The following is a 17,883-nucleotide window of genomic DNA, read 5'->3' as shown; positions in this document are numbered from 1 at the left end:
TAAGAAAAGTTTGTATAGTAATGTTGAGAGTCCTGATGTAATGCTGCATTATAAATACACTTTGAAAAGAAGGACTATTTCTTCCTTGAGTATGGAGGAAACATGCTTGAAGTCTGAACCTGTCATGAAGAACTTGTCAGGAAAGATGCTGAGGCATTAAAACTGAAGCGCTTGTGATCAGATGCAGCTTGGCTAAAATTAAAGTACTGCAAATTTAGTCAATTTTTGGAAAAGCATTTTATTTTTATCTACTTCAGACTGCTGCTTTCAGAATGGTTTTATTCTTGGTGCTGTTGCTTCCAAAGTACTAATTGTGTGGTGATGGTGTCTGTGTCCATGATCCATTGCAATGTGCACTGCCTGCAGTGTTTCCCTGTATGGTTTCTAACACACACAATCTTTCTTTCTCTTTTTCTCCCTCTTCCTTTTCTCTTGTTCTTATACTGTGCACTTGGCTCTCGTTTTGTCTTGTCAAATTCCTAACTTTTATAGAATCTCACCTCTGTCCTCGTTCAGCTTCAGCCAGTTCCATCAGTTCCTCAGTCCCAGCTCCTAAAGTGCCCGTGCGCAGTCGTAGCATCGACAGGTTGAAGTCCTCTCTATCTTCATCTGATGCAAGTTCACCTGATTCAACCCAGGTTTGTTGAAAAGCCACAGCAACCAGGTTTCTGTTAATCGGGGGTGGGGGGTTGGAACAGCTCAGGATGGGATCCTGTTTCATCAGGTTTGCTGTTGCTTTCAGTAAGCATTATTGAAACGTTAAATAGCATTTGTTTAAAAAAGACACAGTATTAAAATCAAATTGGAATTTTATGGTCCTTGATCTCTCTTGTATCTTAAAGGCATACTGTATGCTGTTTATGATTCCCAAAGTTTAATGTATGTAGAAATCAAACACAGACCAGGTCTGTGTTTTGGAACATAAAGGAAATGTGAAGTACATGTTGTTGAGAAGATGTATGTTTGCTGGAATAGCAGCTCCTCTGACTGTAAGTATTCTAGAGAGTCAGCAGTATTTTGCTTTTATGTATCTTCTAGAAATCAGAGACAGAAAAGCCATCCCCAGGATCTGGTTTAAGGCGCCCTCCCTCACCATCTGTGTCTGCCCATAGAAGATCCCCCTCTCCTGCTAATTTGGTGAAGCGTCCTCCGTCACCTTCTGCAGTTCGGTACGTGTCCAGGTTAAATACCTTCTTTCATTCAGAACAAAATGAAGGATGCTTCCTGTCTCAAGACAGCTGTGCTGTTAGAATTTCAATGACCTACACTGTGCCTTGTTTGTACAGAAAGGGATTTAATATTGGGTCCAGTTTCCCTTTCTCACAGTAGAGATGCAGCTCTTACTTCAACCTTTGTCTCTATTGTGCAGACAAAAATACATCCTGGTTTTCTCTACAGTCTGTGCACCAAAACCAGCAGGGAAGCCTGCAAGCTTTTGAATAAGCTGATCTGCCTGTATTAATGTAGGAAGTTTCTTGGGTTGGAATCACAGGGTTCATCCTTGATGTGGAGTAAACGGAGGTCTGGGCTAGCGTACCTGTTTTGATGTTTAGCCCAGAAGGAGGGAGTCCAGGTATTTTGAAATCCTGTATTTCAGTTTTATGAGAAAGGCAACTGTAGTTTTTGGGTGGATTTGTTTTAAAAAGCGAGGTATGTAATGTAAACTAAACAAAGGAGACTGCTGTCCTCAGATGCGTGTTTGAGGTTTTCATTGTTAATCCTGAAAATACTCTTTATTTCAACAGGCAAAAGACTCGTCCCCCTTCACCTGGTGTGTCAAAACAAAGGCCACCATCTCCTACTCCAGTCTCTAAACCAGCACCCATCCAGCGTCCTCCTCTCACACCAGGTGTTATAAACATTACCAAAAAGAAGACTGAAGCAGAGAGCAAACCAAAGGATAAGAGCACAGAAGGAACAGGACAAGAACAAGGTGCTTCCCCAGCCTTGGACAGGGATGTGGGAGCAGCTAGCACAAAGACCAAAGAAGGTGGGTGTTTCTCAGTCTCTGACTCTAATTAGAGGCCTCTCCAGTGTGTGCTAGGACTGGTGAACAACGGGTTTGTGAGGCAGAGCACTTAGAGGGTAGGATGCTTAAAGGCAGAAGCTGTTAATTGCTGAGTATACAATAATTTTACATGGTATGACTTTGGGCTGTGGATTTCAGTGCAGTAGTTGGTTTATTGGACTTGGAGATTAAAGTCAGGAGCTTTCAATATTGCTGCTTGTACTGTAATTTTAAGAAAAGCAGAAGTTCTCTTTGCCTTTTGGGCTTCAGCTGTACCAGCTGAGGGATCTGCTAGCTTAGGTTTATAAAATCAGTAGTTAAACTACACAGAGGTCTTTCAGTCCAGTTGGTAGTTCTTAAAATGCTCCTGTAGAGACCTGCTTGGAGGACGAAATCAGCTCCTGGTGCATCACAGGCTGAGAGACAGTTTTCACAATGCTTGAAGGCTGCCTCAGTGAGTGTATAATCATTGTTGCCTAAGGAAAAGTGATCAGTTCACAGATCACACTGAGAAATTATCCTGGTAGATTAAGGAGAACCATATACCAGATAAGCAGTTAGTGTCTTGGTCCTCTTCACTGTGCCAAGTGAGCACAGCCCCTGGCCCTCTTACCAGAAAAAATGCCAGCTGCCATCTCCAGAATCTGGGAGAGCCTTCTGATGAGGTCTGGCAGGCAATTCTCTGTGGAGAAGAACTTAGGGGCCACTTGACAGGAAAAGGAGGAATCTCTGGAATTTAAGTTACAGCCAGTGGCAATACTGGGGGTGAATCCTTCAGACACCAGGTAAGTGGGAATGTGTGCTTGCTGCACGTTAGTGCATGTGTGGTTCCTGTGTGCATTCCTTGGCTACTGCAGTTCTTTGTCATTGCTGAGGCTCTTCCTGACACTGCCCAGTGCTGGATGTGCAGCAGTGTCAGTCAGCTGAAGAACTCACTCATCATACAGTTCTCTGAGCATGTGTTCCTGTAGAGGGAAGCCTGGATGTCAGTCAGAGGTGGATGTTCCTGTGAAGTTGCACATCCATCTTCAGTGTCACATCCTTTGTCTTTGCAGTCAGAATGTCCATCCCTCGATGTGCTGCGTTACCGTGATAAGTGTCTCGCACGCCTCAGAGGGGGCACAATCACTCGTGATCAGTGTCATCAGTTGGTTGAAACCTCCATAACAATTTGTCCTAGTCCTGTGACTTCCAGTTATTCTGGAAGAAGAACATCCATCCTTGTTTCTTGGATGCCCCACCTGTCTCCTCTCTACACTGACTTCTGAAACTGTATTAACCCAATTTATCTGCTTCCATTTTAGTTTATTGCCAATCTGGAAGCTCTAGCCATCTTTGTAGTGACTCAAACTGGGGCTGGATGAAGGTCTTTTTCTTTGACATGTAGAAGATAAGGAAATAGTGGGCATATTCTTCAACATAGAGATGATTTCATGTATCTCTTTGAATGTTTTGGTACACTGCAATATTGCTAAGTGAGTCGAAATATTTTTTCTTAAAAAGTTGCTTTCAATTTTCAAGGCAATTTGCCTTTTAACACTTCTGTGTCAGCAGTTCACCTTGTGGGTTGGTGCAATTCCATATCCCTGACAGCTTCTGAAGTCAGAGCCCACCAGTGAATGGCATGTAGCAAATCAGTCTCCAGGTCTTCTAGGTTCAGCCTAATTTCAGCTTTGTGCACTTGTATCTTCATCCCATCTCTTCTCCTTCAAACTGAACTTGTTTGCCTGTTGCTGACAGCAATCAAGTTTTTGTCAGTTTTTGTCTTGTTTTTTTGTGTCTTCCTACTAAAATACACTGTTCCACAGTAAAACACTTTTTATTTTTCAGTGACTTGGAGCAGTTGTCATTTCTGGCAGCAGCCTTTCGCAGCTTCTCTGAGAATTAAAAGGCTTGTTCAACTATAAGCATAAGAAGTGCTCCTTCTTGAGCTCTCACCTTATGCGTGATGATAGGTAATAAACTATCATGGAGCCCCACTTTTTGTATCTGGGTACTGAAGGCTTTGGAATATGATTCCTAGATTGTGAATAGATGACTTGCCTTGAAATGTGTTGGAATCCTCCCTCCGTCCAACTAATACTACACTTTGTGAGTGTTCTGAGATGTTCTCTTGCATGTTTCCCTCTTTCCCCTCCCATCACAAAAAGGTGCTCTTTGAAAAAGACAGTTCTTACCAGGAATGTCTGGGAGTACAAGGAAAAGGAAGCTGAGTGTGAAACACTGGAAGAATCTTCTTACGGCCTGCTATCAGTCATGTTGGGAAGTTTTATGTCCTGCCCTATGGAAACAGACTGTACAAGGGGTGCATGGAGATGAAAACAGTACTGAAGTAACCGTGTGGAAAGCATCAGTAAAGCTTCAGAAGTGAAAATGTAATGGGAAGGTCCCCTATAGGCTTGAGGTCTCCAAGCCTTTCTTTTGGTTGTTTTCCCCCTGTTCTTTCCATATCCACAAGTGTTCTGAACTGGTGTGACTAATTTTCTTCTATCAATACCAGATATTCATCATATTTCAAGCTGTCATTATCATGTTGTAACCCTAGAACCTAAAAGTCTAAAACCTTTAGGTTTCTTGCTGAGCATTTGATTTTCTTATTTAGGTTCAGTTTTGAGGAGGAAAAATAGGTTAAACCTCACATTAAGTATCAGCCAGATTTGATACAACTGAGAGAGATTCCAGAGGTGTTGAAACAGGATTGCTGTGTTGGTTGCTGTGCAAGTGCACAACAAAAAACAGCCTCTGCTGTAAAAAGTGACTAGTCTGAACTGGCAAGACACTGATATGGCAGAGGAAAAGAGAGACATTTTGATTTCTTCATTGTTCTCCCTCCTTTTCTTTAAGTAGAAAGTAAAGTTACAGAATATAGGAAGAAAAGCACTTGCATGTCTTGAATAGGCAGATCAGCTAATGCTTTTTATAACTGCAGGGGAATGGTCTTTCTTGCTCAGGAGGAGGAGGACTCTTTGGACCCTGTTCAGCTTTCAGTCATGGCTGATTTTCGTTTGTACCAACATGACTGCAGTTTTTTCCCCAAATCAGAAGCAATGTGTATTCTGGGGAAGTGGTATTTTTTTCAGCATTAAATAAATTTAAATATTAGAAAACTCTCTGTGCCTGCACTCCATCAGTGCTGAAATGCTTTACCTAGGACTGCCAGAACCAATTTTTATGCACAAAGCACAGCCATGATTCAGCTGCTGAGGGTTTGCTGTGTGTAATTATGCCCTGCAGTTGCAGGTAGTGACTACGTGCCCATGGGGCTTAAGCAGCTTTTCAGGTATTAAAGTTCCTAATGATGACATTGTGTTTTGAGTGATTTGTCTTTAGGTCAGAAGCAAAATAGCTGGTCAAACCCTGATGTCATTGTTCATTAAAATTACCTTGACTTGAAGGCTTATGTTAAGCAAACGTATATGTGCTGTTTTGTAAAATATTAAAAAGAAGAAAGGCAGGTCCTCACCAACATTATGATCTTACTGCTTTCCTGACATCAAGAGCTAATTCTCTGAATATTCAGATGATGAGGTCTCCTGAATATTTCTACAGACTAGTAACTGATAAAAATCAGAGTTCTTTCAATATTTATATTGAGAATAGCTGGATGGCAGCATGGTTCTGGGTGTTTTTCCTAATGTTAATTTATAATAGTTTAGACTGATGTTCAGACACCATAACACCAGGCAGGACATGAAGAAACATAAACTACAGGACTGTGCAAATATTTATTAGCCTGGTGGTTGAAGCTGTTTTGATCTCCATGTAAATTGGAAATTGATTTGTTACTAATGTGTAGAAATACAGAATTACTGAAGTCATTAGTATGTGCCTTCAGGGCCAGATAAAATGGTGATTATTTGCACTCTAAGGTACTCTATAAATAAAAAGGCATGAATTTTAATATTACAAAAAATGAAAAATACAAAAATTAGTATTTCCTCTTTAGGGTCATGTGCATTCAGTTTTATTAGAAGAATGTGAAGTATATGTCCTAAAGTAGTATTTGTTTTCAGTTTTCTTTTCAATCTTCAAGAGTTATGTATTCTGAAAACATGTCTTTTCAGAAACATGTTTTTGAGTGCTATGATAATTGGAGAGTATCTTTAAGTGTATCATCTGGAATATGGCTGGATCAGTATTGAAATGAGTTGTTATTGTTTCACTGTCACTGAGATATTGTGGTTCTGCATCTCTTGAGGGCTCCTCTTCAGCTCTGGCAGGCCCTTAGTAAGGGTGCACTCAGTGAGTGATGAGCACTGCTCGAACAGATAGTGGATCAGATGGCATGAGAAAGATCTCATCTGACAGTGATAACATCTTTCTTAATTTTAACTTACTGGAGCTTTTTAACAGCAGTTTCTTTTAACCTTTGCAGAATCAGGTAGCAAAACAGTAGCAGGGACCACCACAGCTGAAGAAGCCGCTAAAATCTTGGCAGAGAAGCGACGTCTGGCACGAGAGCAAAGAGAGCGCGAAGACCAAGAAAGAATTCAGAGACAAGAAGAAGAAAGGTAACAGCTGAGAGAAGGAAGGGATGCTTTCAATGGTGGGGTGTGGTTGGAATGGACATTCCAACTGTATATGTTTTCCAAGTCTTAAGTTCCTGCAAATCTTTAATGCAGTTCCTGAAGCAAGGAGGCACTAGCACATTTGAGATGGGACAGGTTGCTGTGTGTAACATCAGTTTATATCTCAGTATATATATAATGCATAGTCCATGTGAAATCGCTGCTTCTTTTTCCTTACAGTCACCAGTGGGGCTTTTAATTCAAAACCAGAATGTGCTTTTTACATCACTTGTGTTTGGTTTGTTTGTATTTGGTTTGAAATAGTCAAACCTCTCTGTATTAAATTTTTCCTTTGATGAGCTCAGGCAGTGGTCTGATGGTACATTAAATCTCACGTTAGTGATCTGAAATCTAGATCAGTAATGTGCCAGGCAAGTAATTCAAAGTGTTAGATCAGTGTGCATTTGATTCACCACATAGAAGTTGTTAAAATAAATTGCTAAGTTAGTGCTGAATAACTTTATTCCAGGTCAGGGGTCACCTGTCTGTGCTTCTATGAACATGGTGGAATATCAGATTTTATCTGTTTTCTGGTCATGATGTAAAGCTGTCAGAAACTTTAATATAATCTGTTTTAGGTCTTTTATCAGAAATATGTCATCAGATCTGCTGTGTGTGTCTGCATGAGCTGGCAGTGTACCTCTGGAATTCAGGCTATAGAAGAAAGAGTTTTTTAGGAAATCCCACTAAATTTATGTTTGACAGTGATTAAAATCTTCATTCATGTTATGGTTGCAGATGGTGTTTATTAAATGGTTGTTGCTTAATCCCATTCTCAATCAAACATTCCGTTATTAGAACAACCTGCCTTGGCCTTGACTTAATCAGCAAGTAACATATACTCACAGATAGTTTCTTCCAAGTTATTCTGATTTTTCCTTTGACTACTGTGGATGGTGACAAATCCCCACAGAAAGTGCCTTTATGCAGTAATTTTGTGACTGGATTATTTAGAACTTCCATGCTTTCCTGCTCTGTCTCACGTGCATGCACACTTTTAAAGAAATAAATACCCAGTCAGTAACCTGTATCTTGGAAACACCAGAATCAGAGAGGAAGAGATGGCCAAGAGAGCAACTGAGGAAAAAGCACGACGGGAAGAGGAGCTCCGGAAGCAGGAGGAAGAGAAGAGAGTGCTGTATGAAGAACAGCAAAGACAGGCTGAGGAGGAGAGGATCCGGCGGGAGCAGGAAGAGCAGGAAAAACTCGCAGAGCTTCAGCACCAGGTCTGTGGGCTCCAACTGTGTTCCTGGTACAAGCTGCCACCATGTTTTCCAGAGGGCTGTTTTTGTTTCTTTCACATAACAGTTTTGACAGGTCTCTGTCAGGAATGACGTAAAGCAGAGTTCATCCTGTCTGAGATGGATTTGAGAATGTCTGCAGGTTCTTTCCTTCCCCTGGTCTATGTGATTTTTTAAAATTTTTTTCCCCAGCGTTTGGTAAATTCAAGTGTGGGCAGAAGCAGCTATTCTGGAAATTTTTTTTGGCTGTCAAGGAGGCATCATTTTGCATACATAAAATATCTGTACTGAGCCCACTTTACCAGCTTACTGCTATGAGTTACAAGGAGGTGGTCTGTCTGGAAAGTCATCTGGCTTGCTCTGATTCCTTTGAAAGAAAGATTGGTAGTGTTTCCAAGTCCGCTTTTCCTGTTGCTAAATAGTCTTCCACAGCAAGTATCCATGTACCATTACAAAGGCATCCTTTGAACTGAAGGGAGCTGTTCTGCAAAAAGTGGACTTTCCTTAAAGTAGATTAATTCTGAAAGCTAAGGCAGTTTTACAATGAAATTTTGTGTTTAAAGTGCCGTATCTTATGGATAGCATTGCAATGTGTCTGAACATTTCTCTATAAGCTTATTTAAGTTTATGACAATTATTCAGAGTGTTAACTATGTTTCTATCTTCTTTCCAGTCATACTGGAAAAGATTTTACAGTGTAAAAGGAACAGAAGATGTTCTGCACCAAGTGTCTTGGTAGCAATACCTGACTGCCAAGATTTTTGAGTTAATCTTGACACATTCAGAATTTAATTGCTGTCTTGTTACTTTATAAATTATCCTTCTTAGACAAACGTTCGTCCTGAAATATAGTTTGAGCTCTGAGTAGCTCAACATTCAGAACATTTGCATTATATCAATATAGTTGACGTTCAGTTTCTGAATGTCATGATAGTGTATATTTCATGTCAGTAGCTGGGTAATGGCATTTAGCTACAATGTGTGGTCATATTAAATAGTGATTGTCTGATGTGCCTGTCTGTGTTGAACCAGAATCTCTGTAACAGCTCTGCTTTTGGCTCTTGGGAATGACCTGTGCACTGGGTGCTCTCCTCTTCTTGTTTTATTTTCAGAGAGAAGAAGCTGAAGCAAAAGCTCAAGAAGAGGCTGAAAGACAGCGACTGGAAAGAGAGAGAATTATGCAGCAAAATATGCAGGAAAGGCTTGAAAGAAAAAAGGTAGACTGTTTTGAATTCTCAGCCTAAAATAGTGGTTGGGATGTTAAACTGAACAGACAAACAGTTTCTGATGCATTTAAATAGTAGTGTGTTTATTTTAAAAAAAGCAAACTCTGGCTTCTGGGCTTTAAAAACAGTGAATAAAGTATTAAATTATTGAAATATGAAAATATGATTGAAAATTTAACCCAGAATGCTGAAATATAAAGCTCTGCGAATATTTTCCGTGTTTTAACAGAGAATTGAAGAAATAATGAAAAGAACACGAAAATCGGATCAAAGCGAATCCAAGGTACTTTTTTGTTTGGATCTGTATGATAACAGAACAGGCCTTTCCTTGAGAAGGCTTTGCCTTGTATCCTGTCTTTCTCTGTTATCCTTACACAGACTGGCTTCCGTGTAGAGTACAAAGTTCTGGTGTACCAGAATAATTTCCAATGGCTTCCCATTGCACACACTCTTCTGCTCTGCTTGTTCTGACAAAAAGTCTTGGATGTATTTTTGTTCAAGGCCTACAATGTGATCTGTTATTATCACTTGCAGATTGGTTTAAAAAAACCCCACTGGTTAGTAGGGGTTTTTTTTTTTGATTGTATACATTCTGCCAGCATTGTTTTTCCCTAGAAAATTTACATTCCTGGCATCATCTGTTTGCTTAAAGCAAATGCCCCTTGGATTGCTGGATGTATTTTTGTTAATGCAGTGAGGTTTGTGGTCAGTTGTGCTGATTGGGGAATAGTTGTTCCTGTCTGAATATTCAAAGATCTAAGTCTTCATATAGCTGAAAATCAGTAAAAATTTAGCACACACCTTGGAGAAATGAGGGGAAAAGGAACTCAGGAATAATAGGTAGGAGGTGGAAGTGGATCCCACAGGCTCTGGCTCAGTAAACATATATTGCTGGGTGAGCTGGTTGTCTGTGAGCCTTTGGACTTGTGTGGCCTCACTGCTGGTCACAGAATTGTCCTGTGTGGGAGCTGTGATTGAGCCATTTGTGAAATGCTGGAGGGTAGGGAGCTATTCCAAGTAACACTCCGGCTATTCAGTTGCAGAATGAAGGGAAATCTGCCTCAGAGGTGATGGAGGGAGAGGATATTGAAGAGGAGGAAGAGTTGGGTCTTGAGAAGACTGATCAACCAGGTAAGGAAACTGTGGATGAGTCAGATCTGAGTAGCAGTGAGTCTCTCAGTGATGTTTAAGCTTTGTTGAAAAGGTCACTCACATAACAGCACTGTGGTGGTCTGAGACACCAGTCCCAGAAATGCCAGGGAGACTCTCTGCTTGGACAGAGAAACAGTCAAAATGATTTGAGAATGAAATGGAGGCAACTTTCATTTTACAAGTGGATTTTTAAAGATGAAAAACGAGTTTCATGTTGTTATAGGCAGCTTATCTATAGAGAAATGAACCGATTGAAGCCCAGTGCCCTGAGTTTTAGCTGGGAAAGGTCATTTTGACACTCATATTCTAACCATTCTGTTACTGAAGCTCTCCTTTTTAATTTATTTCTTGTTTTTCCCCCATTTTCAGGAAAGCTAAATGGCATTGACTTGCTTCAGGAAGTCAAGAGGGAAGCAGAGGGTTGTTTAGAGACTGCACAAAGCTTGATCTCTGCAGAATCTGAGGAACAAGATGAGTCAGAGTTGAAGGCCAGTGAAGTGTTCATGAATGGAAGCGACTTGAAAAGTGATGAGGGGTCTCTGTCTGTTAGTGAACTAAAGGATTCCAGGTGAGTTTGTGTAGGCAACTGCTTTACTGTCAGAGCAGTTATCCCTCGCACAAAAAATGTCTCTCTACATTTAAAATAAATTTAGCGCTGTCTGTAGCTTTGCCTCAAATCTTGCACCCCGCTGGCTTTGTGGTGTGTCTGTGCCTTGCTCCAGACATGTGGTGTGTGTGTGCTGTCAGTTCAGAGCCTCACACAGAACAGTTAGCTCAGGATAATTGTTTGTTTAGTTGGCACCATGCTAACAGTACTGGCTTTGCTGAGAAGTGAGACACAGCCAGTGCTACAACATGGCAGTGTTACTTATAAAGAGTGGCATTGGCTTGAAATCTTCTCCCTTGAAATGGCTTGCAGTTCTTCTCATTAACAAAACATTAAACAAGAGGGAGGGGAGATAACACTGAAAAGGAAGAATAACCTACAGGAAAGCTCTAGAACAACGTTATGCTGAAACACCAGATACAACACAAAAGCCTCCCTTGGTGGGGAATGGTTTTTGTGGTATTTCAGATTTTATCTTTTCAAACATAAAGCATTTCTATCAGCTCCTGGAAAATCTGTCCTCTGATGCTTGTTCCATTTGCTCATCTAAATGCTAATGATTTAGAAATGACATTGTGAATGCTTTTTTAAAGTGACAATAAATTAATCTCATTCCTCCAGTGATGGAGTATAAAGACATTTTCATGATTCTTCAAAGAATGAATGAAAATTGATCAATGATTTGGGTTTAGATTTTGAATCTTTTAAATATTTCTGGTCTTCTGAGGCTTAGTTTTGTGCCTGAAAAGTCACAGCTGGAGGAAAAAAAGGAGAAATGCACACTACTAAAATTGGGATTTAATGGTTCAGGGCTGTAAACTTGTTGCTTTCTTATATCAAATTTCTGCAGCCAGACCTTACCTGAGAGCTGTTAGTACAGTAAAAAGTTGGTATGTGTTGGTGAGTTGTTCTTCCCCATTGGCTCTTGGAGGGGACATCCTGTGTGGCAGCTGGAGGAGCTTGTCTGGAAATGCCCTTCAGGACATTCAGTGCTTTGCAGAGTTTTCAGTCTGCTAATTGTTTGGCCTGGAATAAATCTAAAGGTTAAACGTGCAGAAATTGTAATACAAGTGTCCTTTTTTTTTTCCTAGCCATCCTGCAAAAGAAGTGGTTATCGATGACTCAGTGAAATCGGGTGTTAATGAAGCTGATCATACAACTGGACTTATTCAGAATCTTAATGGAAAATCTGGTTCATGGACTTTTGAGGAGTTCATTGACGTTGGAGTACATTCCAAGTCAACCAAACTGAGCTCGGACAGCATCTCTGCTGGTAACTGTAATCAAAACTTGAATGATGCTGCTACAATACCTCCTAGTCCCAAATTGGCTTTTGAGGAAGATGGTGCAGTGAATTCATTGACCAAACCTATAGATGCTTCATCAGGTAATCCAAGCTGACTTCCCTGTCTGTCTCTTCCTCTGCCTAGGCAATTAACTTCCTTGCATTTTGCTCTCTTTGCCTTAACTACAGCTTCTTATTTTCAAGGCACTTTTTCCAATGTGTAGACCAGAGGGAAAGCTCTTTCTTTAGTGCTGGTAACTTGAATTCTGTCAAAAGGAGTCACCAATCAATGCCTTTTTAGGGACTTGCTAAGGCCCAACATTAAGGCTCTTCCAAAGACACAGCTGAGCCCTTGTGAAGCTCCAGTATCTCCTACCAGCACTGAAGCTCATCTGTTGTACTTTAAGCTTCTTCTGAGATATCTTAAATGACACGTTACTTTTGAAGATACTAACAGTTTAAAAGGTGTCTGATGTAACTCTACAGGCAAGACCTTTCCACTCCTAGGCATGTTCTGTAACTTTTTGATGCTGACCTGCGTGGTCTCACAAGGTGTCCTCAAACTCTAGCAAGGTATTAGCTGTAGAATAGTGTTTCACTTCACTGAGGCAGGTAGCTCAACCTGAAGTTCCACAGACAGTTGTGTTACATTTTGAGAGGAGTAATAAAGCTGTACACACACAAAATTATCTGAATTTCCTGAAAGAAGCAGGGCTGCATCTCAAGCCACATGTACTTGGGAAGGCAAACCTTCATGCAGTACAGCCTAGTGTGTCAGAGAGGCTTCAGGAAGGTAGTTATGTAACATAGACTAGAATTCCCTGGTGTTGGAGCTAAACCCCAAATGGTCATATTCACAGCAGGAGATCTCTTTCCATGAGATAAATGACTGTGTGATCAGTGAAATGAATGGTAGTGGAAGAAATGAGCCTTGCTCTCCACATTTTCTTTCAGTGATGTGTAGCACTTTGTTTGATTAAAGTGTAGCACTTTTCTAGACTGAACTGTTTCCTGAGTCTCCTCTGTCACTCTGCGTCTTGTGAATTTTAGTCCCGTGGGCACAACCTGATCGAGGCCTCCCTCATGGCCAAGACTAACTGGGCCACAGGAATAGACAGATTTGATGTGATTCTGCTGACCACATTTTGTTGTGAGCAAAATCATTAACTTTTTAGCAAAGAAAGTGTTGCCTTCTAATTTTGACTTTGAAAATGTTTAGACTTAATATGGTTTAAGAATTCTGTACATAACTTTGAAAACTAACATTCCTGTAAAAAGAAAGAAAACCCTACTGTGCTGGTTTTGGACCATAAGTTCTGTGCTCACTCCTGGATGTAGACTCTGACAGTGATGATGGATGCATGTGGCATACACACAGTTATGATGGTTACATGTTTTCTTCTCTTTGCTCTTTGGACAGAACTGTGAACACTAGAGACCTGGAAATAATCTGATTGCACTTCAGTAATCCAGTATTTTCTCAAGTACCGAAGGCCTTGTTTTGAAAAGCTGCTTGTTTACCTTTATCCATCTTCAACTTTGCAAAAAACACCAGGGGAGGGATGAAAGAGTTCTAATTTGCACCTTGAAACATTTCAGGGAAACTGTTTTGCTGATGTTCTTTTTCCATTCGTTTAGCTTATTGTTAGATAAGGTTTCCTAGTTCAAATATCCCTTGTTTCCCTTTTACAGACTTTACAGTAACCTGTTTGAGTCTTTTGGATTTTTTATTTCCATATCAGTATCATGTACAGCAGAAGGCTACTGGAGGCTCCCCTCTTAGCTGCAGACTTTGCATATTTCTAAAATGGCCCTTGATTAAATAAAAGACTCATTCAGTGTGTGTTAAAGCTGAACTCCCTTTGTAATGTCTAGAAAAATGTTGATTGTTAGTTCATGTGCTATTTAAAAATGCAGAATTGACTATCTTCAGTTTTGAATGGAGAAGAAAAATTCCTTGTCTAATGTGAAAATTTTGACAGTTTCAAAATCTGGTGTTGTACCATCACTAATATGTTTTAATCTATTGGCAAACATCAAAACATTTTACAGCATGTGCACTAATATATTGCAAAAATGTCAAGTCTCTAGATATGTCTGTCAGTGCAGTTTAATGTGTCATGCTTTTAAAAAATGTTTTCCTTTTGATTTACTTATTTATCTACACTTATGGAAGTATTATTTTATTGTGTACATAACAGTATTAGACCATTGAAGTCATGTTTTGTTCATGTTCATTATTCTAAGTGTATCAGTTCCAGCTTTGTAACAATGGCTGCCAGTTGCATATATATTTTCCCTCCCCTAAAGCCTGCATTAAATAATCTATTTAACCTGAACTTGCCTGCTTTTTACAGCATGAAGAGATTAACGAAGCATCTTCTGAAAATTGCTACTAAAAGTAATAATGCAGCCTTGTTCTGATGTCTCCTGTAAGGATAGACTGGATAGGTGGTTACTTTAAAGAATAGCTGTCTCAAATCTTGCTACAAACCACTGGCTGATCCTCCAATTCCAGCGATTCATCCAAATGGCAGCTGTTTGCAGTGGGTAAATGCAAATGGTTTTGCTGGAACTACACGTGTTCTTTCCTCAACACCACAGTTGCAAAAGAAGCCCTCAGCCCTCTCCCTCTTGCTGTTCAGAAATGCCATAGAACTGTTTTAGACTTTTAGAGCAGTGCCTTAGGTAAAAGGAAAACTGTATTTTTGTATGATAGCTGTTTCATTCTGGCAGAGACAATCATTCTAACAAAGATGCCAGTATTTTCTTCTGTGCTGATATTTGTTGAATGGTCTGATACAGCTCTGTGTAAATATGTGTGCACTGTTAAATAAACTTTGCAGTTGAACAATGCTTTATTTTGTAATGCTAAACATGACCTTACTAGGCCTCTCCAACCCCTTGCCCTGCTGATCTGCCTTGAGATGCACCCTGGTGCTGCTCTAACTACTCCCAACTGCACATTCCCAAACTAGAGGCCTCTTTGGCAGTTGCATCTGTGTGGGTGGGAGGGTATTTGCACTAACACCTTCAGCTGTGTTTGTACATGCTCATATATATGATGGCGTGTTCATAACTCTTGAATTATTAAACCTGCTTTTCCCTGTCAGCCTTTGCTTTTCCCTTGCAGCACCAGCATCTCTGTTCGAAGGGTGAGTCCAGCAGTGCTCTGTGGCCACAGTGGGGCAGTGCCCAGCAAGAATACAGCAAGATGCTGCCTTTTCTTTTTTTTGCAAGGCAAGAGTTCTTTGTTGGTAGGTGAAAAGGAATGGCTGGAGCAGCATCCAATTGATAAAATATTTCTGTATTTCAGTACTGTGGGAAAAAACCCCACCAACCTTAAACCAGCATTAAGGTTGCTGAAGGGTTGTGGATCTGTGCACGAACAGTGTCTGTACATATGTTCTCCAAAGGGCTTTTTCACACAGGCTGTTCCTGGCAGATGGTCTGGTGTCAGTAATATATTAAAAAAATTAATTAGTTTATGGAAGTCATTGCTTTGGTCCTCAGATATTTAAGGGTGCAGTGACAGCACAGCTGACTCTTTACTTTGCCAGTATCAGTGTATGAGACTTGGTTTCAGTAGCTCAGCCTTAAGATGTGTCAATCATGTAAGATGGCAAAATGAAAAAGAAAAAACTTTTCCAGACTGTAGGACTCCAAGCAGGCACTAGTCTTACTTTTATTCAATCACAAAACATACACTGATAGGATAGGAGAGCTATCGTTGTCTGAGCTATTTTTAAGGCACTTGTAAATGCATGTGCATGTTTTAGGTGAAAGATTTACTACTTGTTAATGGATTAATAATTGTACATAGACAGCCTTGTTTAAACAATGATATAAAAAAAGCTGATGAGCAAAACTTTTGGACAAACCATGCGGAAATCAAGACTAAAACAAGTTTATGGAACCTTAACCAAGCTAAATTGCACTGCCAAAACATTGTTATAAGTAAGATGAAGCCATTCCGTACATGTGCTGCAATTTGGTGTGGTAGGGTAAGCTAAGGTTTTTAATGATTATTTATTAATGGTGTAGTGCATGTTGTGTACCTGTACTTGTAAAAGCATAATAATGAATCCCTCTGACCCCAGGTGCAATCTTTGCATCTCTGTATCCCAGGTTCATGCCTTGTCAAACCCACTTCACTTGTGCCAAGCTTAAACATATTCCAGACAAGTTTAAAACTAGATTTGTTTTAGTTAAGCCACACACAGATGATGTAGCGTGTGGATCTCTAATGCTAAATCTAACAACAGCATTTCAAGCCTTTACACTAAGAGTTACTTAGAAACAGAGTTAGATTTCTGCAAGGCTACATGCTCTTGTACTGCAGGAGCTTCAAAAGTCAAACCCAGTATATTGAGGCTAATTTAGTTCTTATACTAAAATGGAAACAGATAAAATTCTCAACATGCAAAAACCTGCTCCTTTACCAGGACTGTTTGGGAAAGCAGGGCTTTAAAATCCATCTTACAGCACTTGCTGTCTGCTCATTACAGTCGTTTGGGACACTCAGCACAATAAATTTTTCCATTATGGCAAACAAAGCGCTTGTTGGCCAGACCACGGGCACACTTTGTGCATTTGAAACAATAATCGTGCCAGGATTCATCCTCGTAGTTAACCACACTGGTTCCTCTTCCAAATCCTGCTAGGAGAGAACACAATTATAGGACGGCGATAGTAGCTTTGCCTTGGCTGGGTCAGCCCACCAAGCAGCAGATCCCCTTCTTACTCCCTCCTGTGCTTCTCTAGGCTAGCAGGCCACAGTGTGTGCCTCAAATACTAGTCAAAGTAGCAAATGAAGCACCTTTTTTGATGCATCTTTTGATGTTTCTTGTAGAAACAGGTAGCTTAGCATAAGGCTTGCATGGCTTGTCTCTGCAATAAGCTTTTTCCCTTGGATCCTTGCTCCAAGAAGCAGTCAAGCTGAAGGAGAGATGCAGAGCAAGGAAAAGACTTATGGTCTCAGATTCTGGCTCTAAAATGCAGAATGGAATATGAGTCTCATAGGACTGGCAGGACAGTGCCCACTTTTCAAGGCTGAGCTCTGTAATCCAGTAACTGTTAAATGTAAAATGCGTCAGAAGCGAAGCAAATGTCACTTTGGGACAGTAGAATGTTTTAGACTTAAGGGTCCCAAACTAGGATACAGGTGGGAACACTTGTAGTTGGGGGAGTTTTGAAGGAGGTAAATTTGAGGCATGCAAAGGGTGAAGAGCTCAGTTACTGGCTCAAACTCCATCCAGCAAGAACACGTGTCTTGGAGTCAGATCACTTGTAAATTGCTGGGGTTGAGCTTGGGTTACTAGACCTGCTCTGATGTTACCCGCCTCTGGGCTCCGTGGCTTTTGGGGATCACTGTTCTGACCTTAAGCACCCACTGCCCTTGAGCTGCATTTAACCCAACATACCTGTAATAGGATTCTTGCAGCCAGCACACTTCTTGGCCACGCACTCCTTGTAGCATTCAACACAGTAAAAGTCATCCTCCACAGGGGTGAAGCGCTTCCCGCCCAGCGGCTTCTTGCAGTTGGAGCAAATGAAACACTCGGAATGCCAAGGCTTTTCCTGGTAAGTGAGGCCTCCAGAAGTGATGGGCTGGAAGGCAAAGAGCAGAGGTGTGGTTTAGAAGCAGTAGGGAAAAAGAGAGGTGACACAGACATATGGGGTGGAGGGAAGGAAGGCTTTGTCATGGAGAGGAACTCGTCAGAAGTTTGCATCACAATTAAATGGTGCAGCTCACTTGAGTTTCTCTAGCCCGAAGTCCTGTGTACCTGCACTTTC

At 40.7% G+C, this 17,883-nt stretch overlaps 2 protein-coding genes across 16 annotated transcripts in view; one reads left to right on the top strand and one right to left on the bottom strand.

Moving 5' to 3' along the window:
* The window catches only part of MAP7D3 (MAP7 domain containing 3), a 45,462-nt gene extending 30,519 nt beyond the window's left edge, over nucleotides 1-14,943 (top strand). For 8 of the 12 annotated variants that reach the window (XM_064670042.1, XM_064670039.1, XM_064670035.1 and 5 more), the window contains 10 exons: nucleotides 493-638; nucleotides 1,039-1,169; nucleotides 1,746-1,990; nucleotides 6,384-6,519; nucleotides 7,622-7,802; nucleotides 8,930-9,034; nucleotides 9,273-9,326; nucleotides 10,081-10,174; nucleotides 10,565-10,763; nucleotides 11,894-14,943. In XM_064670042.1, coding sequence (XP_064526112.1) covers nucleotides 493-638; nucleotides 1,039-1,169; nucleotides 1,746-1,990; nucleotides 6,384-6,519; nucleotides 7,622-7,802; nucleotides 8,930-9,034; nucleotides 9,273-9,326; nucleotides 10,081-10,174; nucleotides 10,565-10,763; nucleotides 11,894-12,203 — 1,601 coding nt within the window. In that variant the 3' untranslated portion in view covers nucleotides 12,204-14,943. The remainder of the gene's footprint in view (nucleotides 1-492; nucleotides 639-1,038; nucleotides 1,170-1,745; nucleotides 1,991-6,383; nucleotides 6,520-7,621; nucleotides 7,803-8,929; nucleotides 9,035-9,272; nucleotides 9,327-10,080; nucleotides 10,175-10,564; nucleotides 10,764-11,893) is intronic. The other 4 variants (XM_064670041.1, XM_064670037.1, XM_064670034.1 and 1 more) reach the window with 2 other exon arrangements.
* An 805-nt stretch (nucleotides 14,944-15,748) lies between these two features.
* The window catches only part of FHL1 (four and a half LIM domains 1), a 31,405-nt gene continuing 29,270 nt past the window's right edge, over nucleotides 15,749-17,883 (bottom strand). For 2 of the 4 annotated variants that reach the window (XM_064670046.1, XM_064670044.1), the window contains exons 5-6: nucleotides 17,511-17,697; nucleotides 15,749-16,747 (exon numbers count right to left, since the gene is read on the bottom strand). In XM_064670046.1, coding sequence (XP_064526116.1) covers nucleotides 16,590-16,747; nucleotides 17,511-17,697 — 345 coding nt within the window. In that variant the 3' untranslated portion in view covers nucleotides 15,749-16,589. The remainder of the gene's footprint in view (nucleotides 16,748-17,510; nucleotides 17,698-17,883) is intronic. The other 2 variants (XM_064670047.1, XM_064670045.1) reach the window with 1 other exon arrangement.

The sequence above is a fragment of the Pseudopipra pipra genome, chromosome 13 (genome assembly GCF_036250125.1).
Source record: "Pseudopipra pipra isolate bDixPip1 chromosome 13, bDixPip1.hap1, whole genome shotgun sequence".
Lineage (NCBI taxonomy): Eukaryota > Metazoa > Chordata > Aves > Passeriformes > Pipridae > Pseudopipra > Pseudopipra pipra.
The sequence above is the reverse complement of the archived record's forward strand: the minus strand, read 5'-3'. Positions and strand labels throughout refer to the sequence as shown.